General features: G+C 46.0%; 1 protein-coding gene across 1 annotated transcript; it reads left to right on the top strand.

Moving 5' to 3' along the window:
- The first annotated feature begins 237 nt into the window (after positions 1-237).
- On the top strand, positions 238-19,786 carry LOC121286067 (glutathione S-transferase theta-4-like). Its single transcript, XM_041203073.1, has 4 exons — positions 238-349; positions 1,006-1,093; positions 13,331-13,481; positions 19,586-19,786. The coding sequence occupies exons 1-4, from the start codon at positions 238-240 to the stop codon at positions 19,784-19,786; spliced, it is 552 nt and encodes a 183-aa protein (XP_041059007.1).
- The last annotated feature ends 340 nt before the right edge of the window (positions 19,787-20,126 follow it).

The raw sequence follows: 20,126 nt of genomic DNA, 5'->3' as shown, positions 1-20,126 counted from the left end.
TACCATCACAATCCATAACTCCAGACTACAACAGGTGTGTCAAAGTGTATGTTGCCACAGCAACTTGAACTCCTTTAGTGAACACACACACACACTCCCTCATTGTTTAATATCACTTGATCTTTGGACTCTAACCAGTGTTTTCCTGGCAATAGGGGGAGGGATTGACTTTACATAAGCAAAGGCTGTGCCGCCGATACTTCTAGTCCTGTTACTCTGAAAAGTCTAAAGAACAAAATGGGCCTGGAGCTGTACTTGAATCTCCACTCTCAGACCTGCCGAGCTGTCCACATTTTTTCCAAGAAGAACAACATTGCATTTGAGTTTAAGTTTATTGATCTGTTAGCAGGTAAGGGTCAGTGGAATGTCAGGGCTCAGTTTACGGCTGCTGTCTACCATCTGCCATTTAATAACACTTGAAATAAAAGCAGAAACATTATTAACATGTGGCTTCCTTCAGGCTCATGTAGTCCCAGGAACCTGTGTCTGTCCAGGAGGCTGAGCTGGGCTGAGCTGTCACCAGCTCCAAGTGCCTCCCTGCCAGCCAAATGGACATTCACCACTGGGCACCATCGGACGGCTGTCTGCTGTCTGCTAAAATTTGTTTGCATTTTGAACTTATAATTATTCATTTTTCTTCCTCTCCTCTCCCCTTCCCCTCCCTCTCCCCTCTCCTCTTCTTCCCTTTCCTTAGCTCTTGTCTCTCGTCTCTCCTTCCCCCTGTCATGTCACCCTCTCTCCATCTGTCCCTCTCCTCATTTCTCCCTCTCTCCCAATCACCTTCTCTCCCTGTCACCTCTCTCCCACATCCCTCTTTCCCTTCCCCCTCTCACCTCTCCTTCTCTCCCTTTCTCCCTCTTCCTCTCGCCCTTTCCTCCTCTTACTGTTCCTCTTTCCTCTGCCTATCAGGCCTTTAACTAGATATATGTGGTGCCATTCTGTGACCATAGTGTGATATCTGATCAATGCTAAGTCCTATTTTTTATGTTCTTGTGGTATCTGCAGGTCAGCAGTTCAGTGAGGAATTTGGAAAAGTTAATGTTCTGAGACTGGTGCCAGTGATAAAGGATGGAGACTTCACCCTGGGCGAGAGGTGAGTGCATGCTGATAATCTCAAACTCTAAACAGAGTCTATGCTGACCAAGGAGAGGGGTTTATGGGTGATGAGAAAAACGGGAAGTTTTTTTTGTCAATTAATGAAGGTTATTGTACCAGAGCAACTGAGGAAGTGAAGCTGCCTTGGATAGACATTATAGGCAGAATTTTGAGTTTGGTGGGCAGGCGCAGTTGGCAGGGGCCTGGGATTGGCCAGGAAAAGAGACGCCACCCACATTCCGTCCCCGACCACAATTTCACATCGGTGGGCACAGTGTGAAACAGCGCTCCCCACTGGGAAGAGCTAAGCAGGGGCGGGGCCTTGTCAGCCACCGGGACCAATGACAGCCAGTTTAAATGGCACCCTGGGAGGCTGCCATGGAAAAACGTCTGTTGTGTGTTAGCAAACTCAAATGATGGAGTCGTGTGTGTCTGGAGACGCCAGGCAGGAGGGCAGGGTGGGTGGGTACTTGGCCCCCCTGGTTTTCGGGTGAGTGCCTCACAGTCCTCCTGGAGGAGGCAGCTGCCAGGAGGGACACCCTTGTCCCCAGAGATGGGAGGAGGAGGCCACTGCACCTCACAAGGAGGTGGCAGTGCCAGTCAGCAATCATGACGTGGTGCAGTGCTGGAAGCGCTTCAATGACCTGCTGCACTCAGGAAGGGTGAGTACTATGTTGGCATGAGTCAGTGTGCTGATGTGTTATGGTCTGGCCATCCCCTCATGGACCTCAGGGGTGTTAGAGTCCTAGTGCCAATTGTCAACCAGAGCTGGAGCTGGCCAAGGGGGTGAGCCCTGGCTGCTTGGACTGAGTGCCTTGCAGCTTGAGGGCCACGACTCGGATGTGCCCTGTGAGGTGTTCCTCAGCTGGGGTTGGCCAGGCTGCGATGGTGCTACAAGTAGAGAGTGGACTAATCAATGCTCCTCTGTTCTTTCAAGAGAAGACAAACCATAACCAATCAGAGAGGTCACGGACAGGTGGAGGCCCCGCCCAACCTGCTGCTGACCAGGTTTGAGCAGGATGCCCTAGAGCAAGAGAGCTTGCACATTCCACATGCAGCCAGGCGTGGAGAGGAGGGGCTGCCAGATGAAGGTAAGAGTGCAGTGCACAGAGGTAAGAGTTTCGGATTGTGCAACCATTCTAGTGTAGTCCCTTCAATGATGGGAACCTCAAACCTGGAGTCTACATTGATCATTGGAATGTATGATGGCACCATGATGCAGATCTCATTGTCTCACCAGGGTGCCTGGCATGCACAGTAACAGTGTGATAACTTTAACTAGATACATGTCCTTCTTCTCCCTTAGATTCACCAGCTTGCACTCACTCTCTGGACCCCAAGGGGCCACCCCTGATGCCGGCGGACCACCAGGCTCCAGATGCACCTGCGTCACACCTGCTCTCTGAACCAGGCATCAGCGCAGATGCCAGCACCTCAGTGAATGTTAGATCGGTGGCTAGAACATTGGTGTACATCGGCAAGGGCACTTCACACTCGCTTGAGGTGCAGGCAGAGGCAGACAGTGCCCAGGGCGCCAGCATTCGGAGGGCTGCTGGAGACCAGGACGATGCTGAGCCAAAGGCTGATGATGAGCCCCTGGAGTCATCCATTAGGCGGCAGATGTCAGATGTCCACTGGGATGTGCGGGACAATCTGGCGGAGATCCATGAGGGTCTGTGTGCCATGGTCTGCGTGATCGAGGAGTCCATCTGGAGCGTGAGCACTGTGTTGACCATAATGGCCGAGCGCACTGCCTCCTTCATGGAGAGAATGGCGACTCTCATAGAGAGGCAGTTCCAGGGACAGAATCAGGGGTTCCTGGGGTTGTGCTTGGACCTGTAAGCCCTCACACAGGAACTGAACTGAGGTGCTATTTCATACTCGAGTGGGTCAGCCCTCTGTGCTAGAAAGAAAGAAAGAAAGAGAGAGAGAGCAGCATTTCAACAGCTCATTTCAGAGCCTCAGGATATCCCAAAGCATTTTGCAACCCAAGAAAGGTTTGTGAGAAGCGTAGTTGCTGTTGTAATGTAGGAAACATGGCACTGAATCTGTACACAGCAAGATCCCACAAATTCAAGGAGAGAAATGATCAGACAATTTGCTTTAACGATGTTGGTTGAAGGATAATTATTGGCCAGGATACCAGGCAGAACTCCCTTCCTCTTTTCAAAATACTTCAATACTTTTACACCTACCTGAGAGGGGAGACAGGGCTTAGTTTAATGTTCTATGTGAAAGGAAGGATGTCAGTGTCTTAGAGAGCAAGAGGGGGAGATGTACCAGAATAGTACCAGGGTTTGGGGATGTCAGTAATGTTGAGAGTTTAGAGAATCTGTATCCTCCTCCATGGAGCAATGAAGGTTGAGGGGAGATTTAATAGAAGTGTTCAAGATTAATGGAATAGGGTTGGGAGATGTGTGGTGTGGATTGGGTCTGTAAGAACCAAAAGCAGAGGGAAACACTGAGGATAATCAGAAAATCAGAAACCTCAGCACCATACAAACATTATTCACAGCCTCCTATCCACTCTTAGGCATGAGAGAGAAACAAGGTCGGAAGAAAGATATCCAACTGGAGAGCTAACACAGCATAGTGAGAGTGAGTGAACAGAGACACAGACCTGCGCTGATACTGGGTGCATTGGCGGGGGTGGGGGGGGGGGGGGGCAGTGGGTTGTGTGCAGGGGGGGCACTGGATGGAGAATGACCCTGATGGAGCGTGCGTCTGATGGAGAGTGACTCTGATGAAGAGTGACACTGATGCAGAGTGACTCTGATGGAGAGTGACACTGATGGAGAGTGAGTCTGATGGAGAGTGATACTGATGGAGAGTGACACTGATGGAGAGTGAGTCTGATGGAGAGTGACACTGATGGAGAGTGACACTGATGGAGAGTGACACTGATGGAACGTGAGTCTGATGAAGAGTGACACTGATGGAGAGTATCACTGATGGAGAGTAACACTGATGCAGAGTGACACTGATGCAGCTTGACTCTGATGCAGAGTGACACTGATGGAGAGTGACAAAAAGGCCAGTGACTCTGATGGAGAGTGACTCTGATGGAGAGTGGCACTGATGGAGAGTGACACTAATGCAGAGTGACTCTGGTGGAGAGTGACAATGATGGAAAGTGACACTGATGCAGAGTGACTCTGCTGGAGAGTGACACTGATGGAGAGTGATTCAGATGGAGAGTAACACTGATGGAGAATGACACTGAGGGAGAGTGACACTGATGGAGAGTGACACTGATGCAGAGTGACTCTGATAGAGAGTGACGCTGATGGAGAGTGACTCTGATGGAGGGTGATGCTGATGGAGAGGGATTCAGATGGATAGTGACACTGATGCAAATTGACACTGATGGAGAGTGACACTTATGCAGAGTGACATTGATGCAGAGTGACTCTGATGGAGAGTGACTCTGAAGGAGAGTGACACTGTTGTAGAGTGAGTCTGATGGAGAGTGACACTGACGAAGACTGACATTGATGGAGAGCAATTCTGATGGACAGTAACACTGATGGAGAGTGACACTGATGGAGACTGTCTCTGAAGGAGAGTGAGACAGTTGAAGAGTTAGTCTGATGGAGAGTGACACTGATGAAGAGTGGTAGTGATGGAGAGTCACTCTGATGGATAGTGACACTGATTAAGAGAGACTCTGACAGAGAGTGACATAGGCAGACAATGACACTGATGAAGAGTGGCACTGATAGAGAGTGACACTGATGATGAGTGACTCTCAGGAAGAGTGATTCTGATGGACAGTGACTCTGACGAAGAGTGACACTGATGTAGACTGACAATGATGTGGAATGACACTGATGGGGAGTGACACTGACGGAGATTGCCTCTGAATGAGAGTGACACTAATGAAGAGTGACTCTGATGGAGAGTGACTCTGCCGAAGAGTGACACTGATGAAGAGTGACTCTGAATGAGAGTGTCTCTGAAGGAGAGTGACTCTGATGGAAAGTGACACTGATGAAGAGTGACACTGACAGGGAGTGACACAGGCAGAGAGTGAGACTGATGAAGAGTGACACTGATGGAGAGTGACTCAGAAGGAGAGTGACTCTGAAGCAGACTGACTCTGATGGTGAGTGACAGTGATGTAGACTGACACTGATGGAGAATGACACTATGGAGATTGACTCTGAATGAGAGTGACTCTGATGGAACATGACTCTGATGAAGAGTGACACTGATGAAGAGTGACACTGATGGAGAGTGACTCTGAAGCAGAGTGACTCTGATGGTGAGTGACACTGATGGTGAGTGACACTGATGGAGAGTGATACTGATGGAGAAGGACATTGATGGAGAGAGACTCTAACAGATAGTGAAGGTAATGGATAGTGACACTGATGGAGAATGACTCTGATGGATAGTGACTCTGCTGGAGAGTGAATCTGACAGAGAGTGTCTCTGATGAAGAGTGACATGATGCAGACTGATACTGATGGATAGTGACACTGATGGAAATTGACTCTGAATGAGTGACTCTCATGAAGAATGACACTGATGGAGAGTGACACTGATGAAGAGTGACACTGACGAAGAGTGACAGTGATGGAGAGTGACTCTGACGAAGAGTGACATGATGTAGACTGACAATGATGTGGACTGACACTGATGGGGAGTGACACTGATGGAGATTGCCTCTGAATGAGAGTGACACTGATGAAGAGAGACTCTGACAGTGAGTGACTGTGACAAAGAGTGACACTGATGGAGAGTGACACTTATTGAGATTGACTCTGAATGAGAGTGACTCTTATGAAGAGTGACTCTGATGGACAGTGACACTGATGGAGAGTGACACTGATGGAGAGTAACTCTGTAGCAGCGTGACACTGTTGTAGAGTGAATCTGATGCAGAGTGACACTGACGAAGATTGACACTGATGGAAAGTGACTCTGATGGACAGTAACGCTGATGGAGAGTGACATTGATGGAGACTGTCTCTGAAGGAATGACACTGTTGTGTGTGTATGATGGAGAGTGACACTGATGAAGAGTGACACTTATTGAAATTGACGCTGAATGAGAGTGACTCGGATGAAGAGTGACACTGATGGAGAGTGACACTGATGCAGAGTGACTCTGAAGGAGTGTGATTCTGGTGAAGTGAGACACTGATGGAGAGTGACACTGATGGAGAGCAACTCTGATGGAGAGTGACACTGATGCAGACTGACTCTGAAGGGGAGTGACTCTGGTGAAGTGAGGCCCTGATGGAGAGTGACACTGATGGAGAGTGACACTGATGAAGAGTGACTCTGATGGAGAGTGACTCTGATGGAGAGTGACAATGATGAAGAGCGACTCTGATGGAGAATGACTCTGAAAGAGAGTGACTGTGATGGAAAGTGACACTAATGAAGAGTGCCACTGACAGAGAGTGACACAGGCAGAGAGTGATACTGATGCAGATTGACTCTGAATGAGAGTGACTCTTATGAAGAGTGACTCTGATGGAGAGTGACACTGACGAAGAGTGACATTGATGGAGAGTGACTCTGATGGACAGTAATGCTGATGGAGAGTGACACTGATGGAGAGTGACACTGATGGAGAGTGACTCTGTAGCAGCGTGACACTGTTGTAGAGTGAGTCTGATGCAGAGTGACACTGACGAAGAGAGACATTGATGGAGAGTGACTCTGATGGACAGTAACGCTGATGGAGAGTGACATTGATGGAGACTCTCTCTGAAGGAGAGTGACACTGTTGTAGTGTGTGTCTGATGGAGAGTGACACTGATGAAGAGTGACAGTGATCGAGAGTGAATCTGATGGAGAATAACACTGATGGATAGTGACTCTGATGTAGAGTGACTCTGATGGAGAGTGATGCTGTTTGTATAGTGAGTCTGATGGAGAGTAACACTGATGAATAGTGACAGTGATTGTGAGTTACTCTGATGGAGAGTAACTCTGATGGAGAGTGACTCTGATGGTGAGTGACTCTGATGAAGTGTGACACTGATGTCGACGGACACTGATGGAGAATGACACTGATGGAGATTGACTCTGAAGGAGAGTGGATCTGATGAAGAGTGACACTGACAAAGAATGACAGTGATGGAGAGTGACTGTGATGAAGAGTAACACTGACAGAGAGTGACTCTGAAGGAGAGTGAATCTGAAGGAGAGTGACACTGATGGAGAGCGGCTCTGAAGGAGAGTGAGACTGTTGTAGATTTAGTCTGATGGAGAGTGACTCTGATAGAGAGTAACATTGATGGAGAGTGACTCTGATGGAGAACGACTCTGATGGCGAGTGACTCTGATGAACATTGACACTGATGGAGAGTGACACTGGTTGAGAGTGACTCTGATGGAGAGTGACTCTGATGGATAGTGACTCTGATGGAGAGTGACAATGATGAAGAGCGACTCTGATGGAGAATGACTCTGAAAGAGAGTGACTGTGATGGAAAGTGACACTAATGAAGAGTGCCACTGACAGAGAGTGACACAGGCAGAGAGTGATACTGATGCAGATTGACTCTGAATGAGAGTGACTCTTATGAAGAGTGACTCTGATGGAGAGTGACACTGACGAAGAGTGACATTGATGGAGAGTGACTCTGATGGACAGTAATGCTGATGGAGAGTGACACTGATGGAGAGTGACACTGATGGAGAGTGACTCTGTAGCAGCGTGACACTGTTGTAGAGTGAGTCTGATGCAGAGTGACACTGACGAAGAGAGACATTGATGGAGAGTGACTCTGATGGACAGTAACGCTGATGGAGAGTGACATTGATGGAGACTCTCTCTGAAGGAGAGTGACACTGTTGTAGTGTGTGTCTGATGGAGAGTGACACTGATGAAGAGTGACAGTGATCGAGAGTGAATCTGATGGAGAATAACACTGATGGATAGTGACTCTGATGTAGAGTGACTCTGATGGAGAGTGACGCTGTTTGTATAGTGAGTCTGATGGAGAGTAACACTGATGAATAGTGACAGTGATTGTGAGTTACTCTGATGGAGAGTAACTCTGATGGAGAGTGACTCTGATGGTGAGTGACTCTGATGAAGTGTGACACTGATGTCGACGGACACTGATGGAGAATGACACTGATGGAGATTGACTCTGAAGGAGAGTGGATCTGATGAAGAGTGACACTGACGAAGAATGACAGTGATGGAGAATGACTGTGATGAAGAGTAACACTGACAGAGAGTGACTCTGAAGGAGAGTGAATCTGAAGGAGAGTGACACTGATGGAGAGCGACTCTGAAGGAGAGTGAGACTGTTGTAGATTTAGTCTGATGGAGAGTGACTCTGATAGAGAGTAACATTGATGGAGAGTGACTCTGATGGAGAACGACTCTGATGGCGAGTGACTCTGATGAACATTGACACTGATGGAGAGTGACACTGGTTGAGAGTGACTCTGATGGAGAGTGACTCTGATGGATAGTGACACTGATTAAGAGAGACTCTGACAAAGAGTGACACTGATGTACACTGACACTGATGGAGAGTGACACTTATGGAGATTGACTCTGAATGAGAGTCACTCTGATGAAGAGTGACTCTAATGGAGAGTGACACTGATGCAGAGTGACTCTGAAGGAGTGTGACTCTGGTGAAGTGATAAACTAATGGAGAGTGACACTGATGGAGAGTGACAGATGGAGAGTGACACTGCTGCAGAGTGACTCTGAACGAGAGTGACTCTGGTGAAATGAGACCCTGATGGAGAGTGACACTGATGGAGAGTGACACTGATGGAAATTGACACTAATGAAGAGTGTCACTGACAGAGAGTGACACAGGCAGAGAGTGATACTGATGCAGATTGACTCTGAATGAGAGTGACTCTTATGAAGCGTGACTTTGATGGAGAGTGACACTGATGGAGATTGACTATGAAGGAGAGTGGCTCTGATGAAGAGTGACTCTGATGGAGATTGACACTGATGAAGAGTGACACTGATGGTGAGTGACTCTGACGAAGAGTGACACTGATGAAGAATGACTCTGAAGGAGAGTGTTTCTGAAGCAGAGTTACTCTGATGGTGAGTGACAGTGATGTAGACTGACACTGATGTAGAATGAGACTTATGGAGATTGACTCTGAATGAGAGTGACTCTGATGAAGAGTGACTCTGATGGAGAGTGACTCTGATGCAGAGTGACACTGATGCAGAGTGACTCTGATGAAGAATTATTCTGAAGGAGAGTGACTCTGATGGAAAGTAACACTGATGAAGAGAGACTCTGACGGTGAGTGACTCTGACGATGAGTCATACTGATGTGGACTGACACTGATGGAGAATGACATTTATGGAGATTGACTCTGAATGACAGTATCTCTGATGAAGATTGACACAGATGGAGAGTGACACTGATGAAGAATGACACTGATGGAGAGTGACTCTGAGAAGAGTGACTCTGATGGAAAGTGACACTGATGGAGAGTGACACTGACGGAGACTGATACTGATGGAGAGTCACTCTGATGGAGAGTGACTATGATGGAAAGTGACACTGATGATGAGTGGCTCTGACAGAGCGTGACACAGGCTGAGAGTGAGACTGATGAAGAGTGACACTGATGGAGAGTGACTCTGAAGGAGAGTGATACTGATGGAGAGTGACATTGATGGAGAGAGACTCTAACAGATAGTGATGGTAATGGATAGTGACACTGATGGAGAGTGAATCTGACAGAGAGTGACTCTGATGAAGAGAGACATGATGTAGACTGACACTGATGGAGAGTGACACTGATGGAGATTGACTCTGAATGAGAGTGACTCTGATGAAGAATGACTCTGATGGAGAGTGACACTGATGAAGAGTGACACTGGCGAAGAGTGACAGTGATGGAGAGTGACTCTGACGAAGAGTGACATGATGTAGACTGACACTGATGGAGAGTGACACTGATGGAGATTGACTGAAGGAGAGTGGCTGTGATGAAGAGTGACTCTGATGGAGAGTGCCACTGATGAAGAGTGACACTGACGAAGAGTGACACTGACGAAGAGTGACAGTGATGGAGAGTGTCTGTGATGAAGAGTAACGCTGATGGAGGTTATCTCTGAAGGAGAGTGACTCTGATGGAGAGTGACTCCAATGGAGAGTGACACTGATGGAGAGCGACTCTGAAGGAGAGTGAGACTGTTGTAGATTTAGTCTGATGGAGAGTGACAATGATGAAGAGTGACATTGATGGAGAGTGACTCTGATGGAGAGTAACAATGATGGAGAGTGACTCTGATGGAGAACAACTCTGATGGCGAGTGACTCTGATGAACATTGACACTGATGGATAGTGACACTGATTGAGAGTGACTGATGGAGAGTGACTCTGATGGATAGTGACACTGATTAAGAGAGACTCTGACAGAGAGTGACACAGGCAGACAGTGACACTGATGAAGAGTGGCACTGATAGAGAGGACACTGATGATGAGTGACTCTCAAGAAGAGTGATTCAGATGGAGAGTGACTCTGATGAAGAGTGACACTGATGGAGAGTGACACTGATGGAGAGTGACTCTGTAGCAGCATGACACTGTTGTAGAGTGAGTGTGATGCAGAGTGACACTGACGAAGAGTGACATTGATGGAGAGTGACTCTGATGGACAGTAACGTTGATGAAGAGTGACACTTATGGAGATTGACTCTGAATGAGAGTGACTCTGATGAAGAGTGACTCTGATGGAGAGTGACACTGATGCAGAGTGACTCTGATGTAAAGTGACACTGATGGAGAGTGACACTGATGGAGAGTGACTCTGTAGCAGCGTGACACTGTTGTAGAGTGAGTCTGATGCAGAATAACACTGACGAAGAGTGACATTGATGGAGAGTGACTCTGATAGACCGTAATGCTGATGGAGAGTGACGTTGATGGAGACTTTCTCTGAAGGAGAATGATACTGTTGTAGAGTGTGTCTGATGGAGAGTGACACTGATGAAGAGTGACAGTGATGGAGACTGAATCTGATGGAGAATAACACTGATGGATAGTGACTCTGATGTAGAGTGACTCTGATGGAGAGTGACTCTGAAGGAGAGTGACACTGTTTGTATAGTGAGTCTGATGGAGAGTAACACTGACGAATAGTGACAGTGATCGTGAGTGACTCTGATGGAGAGTAACACTGATGGAGAGTGACTCTGATGGAGAGTGACTCTGATGAAGTGAGACACTGATGTAGACAGACACTGATGGAGAATGACACTGATGGAGATTGACTCTGAATGAGAGTGACTCTGATGAAAAGTGACTCTGATGGAGAGTGACACTGATGAAGAGTGACACTGACGAAGAGTGACAGTGATGGAGAGTAACTCTGAAGAAGAGTGACTCTAATGGAATATGACACTGATGAAGGTGACTCTGATGGAATATGATTCTGAAGGAGACTGACTTTGATGGAAAATGACACTGATGAAGACTGACTCTGATGAAGAGTGACACTGATGAAGAGTGACACTAATGGAGAGTGACATTGACGGAGAGAGACAGATAGTGATGGTAATGGATAGTGACACTGATGGGGAGTGATACTGATGGAGCGTGACATTCACGGAGAGAGACTCTAACAGATAGTGATGGTAATGGATAGTGACACTGTTGGAGAGTGACACTGATGGAGAGTGACTCTGAAGGAGAGTGACACTGTTGTAGAGTGAGTCTGATACAGAGTGATGCTGACGTAGAGTGACATTGATGGAGAGTGACTCTGATGGAGAATAACACTGATGGATAGTGACTCTGATGTAGAGTAACTCTGATGGAGAGTGACACTGATGGAGAGTGACTTTGAAGGAGAGTGACACTGTGGTATAGTGAGTCTGATGGAGAGTAACACTGACGAATAGTGACAGTGATTGTGACTGATGGAAAGTGACACTGATGAAGAATGATTCTGAAGGAGAATGACTCTGATGGAAAGTAACACTGATGAAGAGAGACTCTGACAAAGAGTGACACTGATGGAGAGTGACTCTGAAGGAGAGTGACTCTAATGGAAAGTGACACTGATGAAGGTGACTCTGATGGAATGTGATTCTGAAGGAGAGTGACTTTGATGGAAAATGACACTGATGAAGACAGACTCTGATGGGGGGAGTGACACAGGCTGCAGAGTAACACTGATGAAGTGTGACACCGATGGAGAGTGACACTGATGGAGAGTGACTCTGACAGAGACTGACACAGGCAGTCAGTAACACTGATGAAGAGTGACACTGATGGAGGTGACACTGATGAAGGGTGACACTAATGGAGAGTGAAATTGACGGAGAGAGACTCTAACAGATAGTGATGGTAATGGATAGTGACACTGATAGAGAGTGACACTGATGGGGAGTGACACTGACCGAGAGTGATACTGATGGAGCGTGACATTCACGGAGAGAGACTCTAACAGATAGTGATGGTAATGGATAGTGACACTGTTGGAGAGTGACTCTGATGGAGAGTGACTCTGACAGCGAGTGACTCTGACGAAAAGTGACACTGATGTAGACTGACGATGATGTGGAATGATGCTGATGGGAAGAGACACTGAATGAGAGTGACTCTGATGAGAAGTGACTCTGATGGAGAGTGACACTGAAGGAGAGTGACTCTGATGGAAAGTGACACTGATGAATTGTGACTCTGATGGTGAGTGACACAGGCAGAGAGTGACTCTGATGAAGGGTGACACTGATAGAGAGTTTCTCTGAAGGAGAGTGACTGTGACGAAGAGTGGCACTGATGAAGGGTGATACTGATGGAGAGTGGCACTTTTGTAGAGTGACTCTGATGGAGGGTGATTCTGATCTATGGTGACTCTTGAGGAGAGTAACACTGATGGAGAGTAACACTGATGGAGAGTGACACTGATGGAAAGTGATACTGATGGAGAGCGACACTGACGGAGAGTGACACTGATGGGGAGTGACACTGATGGAGAGTGACACGGAAGGACAGTGACACTGAAGGAGATTGACATTTACGGAGAGAGACTCTAACAGATAGTGATGGTAATGGAGAGTGACACTGATGGAGAGTGACGCTGACGGACAGTGACACTGAGGAAGAGAGACATTGATGGAGAGTGATATCGATGGAGAGTGACTCTAACAAAGAGTGACTCTGACAGATAGTGATGGTAAAGGAGAGTGACATTGATGGAGAGTGACACTGATGGAGAGTGAAACAAAGGGAGAGTGACTTTCTAATTCTTTATCTTGCAGTGTGGCGACTCTGAAATATCTGGCATGTAAATACCAGGTTCCTGACCACTGGTACCTGGCCGACCTCCAGAAACGGGCTCGAGTGGATGAATATCTAGCTTGGCAGCACACCACCATTCGGTATCAGGGATCCAGGATTTTCATGTTCAGGGTAAAGTCAGCAATTTTCTTGCTACATTTCTAGAAAAGTATCAATTCGATCCTCATCCACAAAGCAGCCAGTTTTAAATTCCTCTCTCAGGAATTGTTCCCGGCCTCCATTATTCTCTGAAATGACTCCCTGACCTGTTTGGCATTTTGTGAATTCCTCATTTCCTTCACCCCACCATTGGTGGCTGTACCTTCAGCTGCTGAGCCCCAAGATCTCAAATTCCTTCCTTAAACCTCTCCGAGTCTCAACATCTCTCAACATGGTCCTTAAATCATTCTTCCTTGATCCAGAATTTCGACACATGTTGCCTTACATGATTTGGTGTCAATCTTTGTCCCATAATGATCACTATAAAACACCTTGGGCTGTTTTATTACATTAATGGAGCTCTGTAAATGGAAGTTATTGTAGTGTTGTTGGCATTTATCCTCCACACGAGCAAACGTTCCTAATCATATTTACTCACTGCTCCTGGGTCTCAACAACTACATTTTCCTTATCCAACTCTTCAATCTGATTTTGAATCTTAATATAGATTCCCTCTGTCCTAGGATGGCCAAGTTGTATTATTAATTTTAGAGTTGATCTGCCGACACTTCTTGGGTGGAAACTTAAGTTTATTTACAATATACTCAGCAGCAACTACACGTGTGGTTTCAACTCCAACTCTATCTCCTCGCTGATTGCTGAGGTGGTCCACACTTCTCTCCTATTGGTTACTACAGATCGTGTGATCTTCCCTAACAAGTATTATTCTTAAAAGGTACATTGTGCATTAAATAAAACCATAATTATTACACTCCTCCCCCTACAACTCGGATATACATATTATATTTACAAGAACATATTTTCCAAGACAACATAATATTTACACTGGGTAAGGAATTTACAAGTTCAGTCTTTCAGATGGTTTCCTGGTACGTGTGGAACATCGCAGCTCCACACCTTCAGAGTCTTTGTCAGGAATCTCCTGTTGCGGAGTTGCCTGAACATCAGTTACTTCGGTGGCACTTGCAGTTCTGTATCCTCAACTCTTACAGGAACATCAGACATATCTGTCCTGGGCTGAGTATCCTCAACAGGAAACGCAGACCCGGTCATGGTCACTGGTAGAACCAAAACTTGGTGATTTGTGTCTCTCTTCCTTAAATGATCCACATGTTAATGGATGATCTGGCCTCCCGCCTCCATGTGGTAAGATAGAGATCCAGTCACTGCACTTATTTCACCCAGTAACCACTTTGGTCCTTTCCCGAATTTCTTCACGTTTACCAGCTCTCACACGGTAATCTCCTCTCACAACTATGCCAGTAGTGTCTAGTTTTCTCACTTTCCTGACTCCTTTCCACCTTCTCCTCTAAATTTGGCATTATTAAACTCAATCTCATCCTGAGACAACGTTTCAACAATAACTCCACAGATGTGACGCCTATTGTTGTGTGAGGGGTAGACCTGTAATGAAAAAGAAAGCGTGCTGGTTTGGTTGTCAAGGAATCACCAGTTAGCTTTTCCATCCCTGCCTTGAATGCTTGAACTGCCCTTTCGGCCAGTCCGTTTGAGGAAGGGTGGTAGGGTGCAATTTTCACATGAGTCATACCATTGAGGCTGATAAACCATTGAAACTCAGCACTTGTAAATGCTGTGCCATTATCGGAAACGACTAGTTCCGGTAGTCTGTGAATGGCAAAACTCTGATGTAGTTTCTCAATCATAGTGGCCGATGTTGGTGGCTTCACCTCACATACATCCAACCATTTTGATTGGATATCAACAATGAGCAGAAACATTGTTCCCAGGAAAGGTCCAACGCAGCCAATGTGTAACTGCACCCAGGGTCTACCTGACCACTCCCATGGGCTTAATGGAGTCGTCACTGGCAACTTTTGCAGTTGCTGACATTGCACACAGGGCTTTACTAAACTCTCTATTTTGCCATCCATCCCAGGCCACCATAGATAGCTGCGTGCTATGGTCTTCATTCGGGAAATTCCTGGATGGGCACTGTGTAGTTCAATTAGCAATGGCTCCCTTCCCTTGGAGGAACTATCACTCGTGCTCCCACAATAAGATGCCATCCCGGCTGGTTATTTCATGTCTTCTGTTGAAGTACAGTTTCATTTTGTCAGGTACGGGCTCCTGAGGCCAACCGTGTAGCACTTAATCTCGTACCTGAGATAGGACTGGGTCCTGACGTCCAGTCTCTGATCTGTCGAGCGCATATCAGCGAGGAATCTAAGAAATTTAACAGTAAACAGGTTCCTGTGGAACTGGGATGTGCTCATCATTTTCTTGTAAAGGCAAATGAGTAAGTACATTGGCATTTGTGATTTAGTTGCTAGGCCTATGTACGAAAGTGTATTTGTATGCTGCTAGAATTAAAGCCCATCATTGTATTCTTGCTGACGCTGTGGGTGGCATGGCCTTGTCCTCACTAAACAATCCTAGCAATAGTTTATGGCCTGAAGTGATTGTAAAATGGTGGCTGTGTACATACTGGTGAAATTTCTTGACACCAAAGATGATGGACAGGCCTTTTTCTCTCTGCGAGTACCCCTTTTCCGCTGGGGTGAACATTCTTGATACGTAACCTATTGGCCATTCCATGCTATTGTCCATCCGATGAGAGAGCGCTGTTCCCATTCCATAGAGAGATGCGTCACATGTCAGCACCAACTCTTTTGTCTGGTCACAATGCACTAATGGATTGGACGAGTGCAACAATTGTTTCATCTTTATGTAATCTTCTTCCTGGGGTGCCTCCCAAGATCAACAACGTTGGTTCTTTTTGAGTAGAGAATGCAGGGGGGCCAGCACTGTAGATAAACTGGATAAGAATCACCCATAATAGTCAATCATTCCTAGGAATGATTTGAACTCTGAGGTTTTTTTGGCGCAGCTACCTCTCTTATGGATCTCACTTTCTCTTCAACCAGCTGGAGGCCCTGTGAATCTACCCAGTGACCAAATAAATTACTTTCCTCGCTTGGAACATGCACTTTTCTTTCTAGCACAGACTTTAATCTCGGAATTCTTTTTGGCTTCACTATTGGCCAGACTTCTCTCAGATGCACGCCCAACTCAGAGCTTAGTGGTTGCATCTCCCAAAATTTTATTATCTGTCTGCTTCTTGGAAAATTCTGTGACTTTTGCTTCCAAAATTTCTTTGGCTTCATTTAGCTGATTCTTCAGCTCTTCCCTCTCTATTTTGTATTTGTTTGCTGCCTCCTGGAAAATTGAACATTATTGTGTCTTCCTTACCAACTCATTCTTCAGTTTGTTCAGAGAGGTGCTGAATTCTTTCTGTTTCTCTTCATACTTTTCCAGAGGTACAACTTTGACCTGAGGGCATCTTGTATTTGTGAAGGTTTTTCACAGGTTTTCTTTTTTCCTTTGAAGGTTGCTCATTGTCTCAAACTCTGTCATCAAGCAGGGTCTCTGAGTTTCTTCTGCTGTTCTTCCAGGTTTAAGACAGTCTGCATTTCTTCAGGTTATTGAGTCCTTACACACTCCTTTTTCAAAACAGGAACACTTCCAGCTTCTCAGTGCCAATCAAGGTTGATTTCCCTTAGCCAATTTCACCCAAGAAGGCTTGGTCCTCTGCCTCTCAATGCTAACACTGGTAGCTTTGCCAATTGACTTCCATAATGGACAATTTACTTGAATGTCTTCGCCTGTATACACCTTTAGCTTGGCGCCTGTTTCTTCTAAACTTAATTGATGTTCACCATTATTCAAATATCTGAAGGTATGTTCCCCAATCACTGTAGTGAAAGCTCCTGTGTCCACTTCCATTCTAACAGGTTTGTCATTTACTTTCACCGTGACAAATATTGGTTCTGTCTTCCCAACTTTCAGATTAAACAATGAATAAATGTCTGAATTTGTTGTTTCAGGCTCTTCTACATTGTAGATTTCATTGGGCTTCTTCTTTTGTTTACGAGCCTGTTTGAATCTTTCCTTGCATTGTCTCATCATATGTTCATTTCTGTGACAATAGAAGCATTCGATTTTTTTAAACTGCCAATCGCTAAAAGACTGCTTGTTTCCACCCCTATTAAAATTATTCTTTGATTTTGCTGCAAAGTTATTTTTCTTTATTCTTCCCACTTCTCGGCAGAATCTCACTTTTTCCCTCCACTTTCGGCTGAGGTTTCCTGTCCGATGTGGAGAATGGCGCCATTCTGCGCACCCTGTATTGCTTTTCAATCTCTTACAGCGCTTTCTATGGCCAGCGCTATCTCTAGCACCTTCTTGAAATTCAGATTCACTTTGGAAAATAATCTTTTCTGAATAGTGTCCTCTTTTACATCACACAATAAACGATCTCTGAGCATGTCGTTCAGAGTCGTAGCAAACTCACAATGTTCCGTTAGCTGCTTCAAATTTGCCACAAAGCATGCAATTGTCTCACCTGGGACTCTATTTCACAAATTAAACCTGAACCTTTGCTTCGTGACTGAGGGCTTTGGTTGAAAATGACTCTTCACGAGGTCCACCAACTCATTGAAAATCTTCAAATCTGAGGCACTGGGTGCCATCAAACTTCGAATCAAGCTGTAGGTTTTGCTCCCACAAGTGCTCAAGAGGATCACTCTTCCCTTCCCCCGTAATCTCGTTCGTTTGAAAAAGGAATGCGAGGCATTCCATGTATTGAGACCAATCACCTGTGACAGGTTCAAAAGGATCAATTCTCCCAAGTTGTGGCATTTTGAGAGGGGATTACTTCTTCAATTCTAACGGAGCTTGCTACTTCCAATCACCGAGTGATGTACAGTGCCAATTTCTTTCTAACTTGATTTCTTCTGTTCAATTCTGTTTTTATCCTTGTTGCCAGTTTGTTGCAGAGTAGCCGAGTTGTACTGTTAGTGATAGTGTTGATCAGCAGACACTTCTGGGGTGGAAAATTAAAGTTTATTTATAATATACTCAGCAGCAACTACATGTGTGCTTTCAACTTCAACTCTACACTGACTGCTGAGGCAGCCCACACTACTCTCCTACTGGTTACTACAGATCATGTGATCTCTCCTAACACGTATTATTCTTAAAGGTACATTGCACATTAAATAAAAACATAATTACTACAGCCTCTCAACCTTTAACCTTGGAAGTGAATCCCACTGCCTCACCACTCAGTATAAAGAAGAGGGGTCAGGCATTGAGGGAGGGGCCATCATTGAGGGAGGTGTCTTTCACTGACAGGAGGAGCCGTTTATTGGAGGGAGTTGTCATTTAATAGAGGAGGATCTGTTAATTGGAGGATGGGGCTACTCATTGGGGAGATGCCATTCAGTGAAGGAGGGGTCAGTCATCAGGGGAGGCCCTGCTCAATGAAGGAGGGGCTGCTTGTCAGGGTGGAGCTTCTCACTGGGAGATGGATGTTATTAATGGAAGGGATCATTAATTGGACGGGTCACACGTTGCGGGGAACTTTGCTCAATGCAGGTAGACATAATGCATTTTGGGGAGTGACCATTTATTGGAGGAGGGATCACTCGTAGGAGGGAATGACTCTACACTGGGGAGGAATAATTATTGGGGAAAGCAAGGGATTTTTATTGGGGAGGAGGGGATTTTTATTGGGGAAAGGACAGGATGTTTATTAGGGAAGGTAATGTTTATTGGGAAAGAGGGATTGTTTATCAGGGGATGATTATTGGGGGAGGGGATGTTTAGTGGGGAAGAGGCTGTTTAGTGGGAGAGGGACTGTTTAGTGGGCTTCAGAGAGTAAGAGGAGATATTTGTTGGCCTTTGGAAATGATCCTTTCTGGCCAAAAGAGGTACAGAGAGAGGGAATAGATATTCTGTTGGGCTTCAAGGAGATCAAGGTGGAGGGAATGTTTGTTGGATGTTGACACCACAGCCAGTGAGAGAGGAGAATCAGACCAGGGAGAGTGACATGCAGACACCAATGTAAAGGGATATTTTTAGCAGTTATGTTCTAAAGGATATTTGCAAATTGTGAGTGAGCTAGAAGACTCACTGAACCACAATTCCAATGCCGGAATTCAGCCTTCTGCTGTGTTCAGGTTCCTCAGGGCTGTGTTTTACCTCCTGTGAGTGCACCTTGGGCTGCTGACCTCTCCTCATGTGTTTTATCCTAGAGCCTGTTGCCAGCTTTAACTGGGCAGCCAATTCCCAAGGATAGAATGGACGAAGCCCTAGAGGGTCTACGAAAATCAATCCAGATCCTTGAAGACAAGTTCCTTCAGGACAAACTATACATCACGGGAGAGAAAGTGTCCCTGGCAGACCTAGTCGCTCTCGTTGAACTGATGCAGGTGAGAGAATCGCAGCCGGCTTGATGATATTTCCAACTAACAGCCTGATAGCACAGTACCACAAAGAGGCAATTGCACTTGGTGGATCCAGGTGGTTTTCAGAAATTTGGATTAAACACTTGCCCCTCAATAGCTCCTTTACATTGACTTGGGCAGCCCTTCAATACATTGTTCAAATGACCAATAGCCACTTGTGAGGCCATTCAGTGAGTGTCCATTGCCTATTGGACATTGATGGGCTCTGTCTTCTTCAAACCTGATATCTACATTTTCCAGTCCAGGTTCTCAGTCGTTGATTGAAAGTGAACCCCCTGAGAGATTTCCTTTCCCCATTCCCCAGTGGAGGTGCGAGGATCATTGTTTT

This window comes from Carcharodon carcharias, chromosome 13 (genome assembly GCF_017639515.1).
Source record: "Carcharodon carcharias isolate sCarCar2 chromosome 13, sCarCar2.pri, whole genome shotgun sequence".
In the NCBI taxonomy this organism is placed as follows: domain Eukaryota; kingdom Metazoa; phylum Chordata; class Chondrichthyes; order Lamniformes; family Lamnidae; genus Carcharodon; species Carcharodon carcharias.
This window is presented reverse-complemented; position numbering and strand designations above follow the sequence as displayed.

Excerpts from the sequence above, each read along its gene's own strand:
- LOC121286067 (XM_041203073.1), top strand. The coding sequence starts at position 238 with ATGGGCCTGGAGCTGTACTTGAATCTCCACTCTCAGACCTGCCGAGCT. Across the intron at positions 350-1,005 it reads GTTTATTGATCTGTTAGCAG|GTCAGCAGTTCAGTGAGGAA; the intron begins GTAAGGGTCAGT and ends TGGTATCTGCAG. Across the intron at positions 13,482-19,585 it reads CCAGGATTTTCATGTTCAGG|AGCCTGTTGCCAGCTTTAAC; the intron begins GTAAAGTCAGCA and ends GTTTTATCCTAG.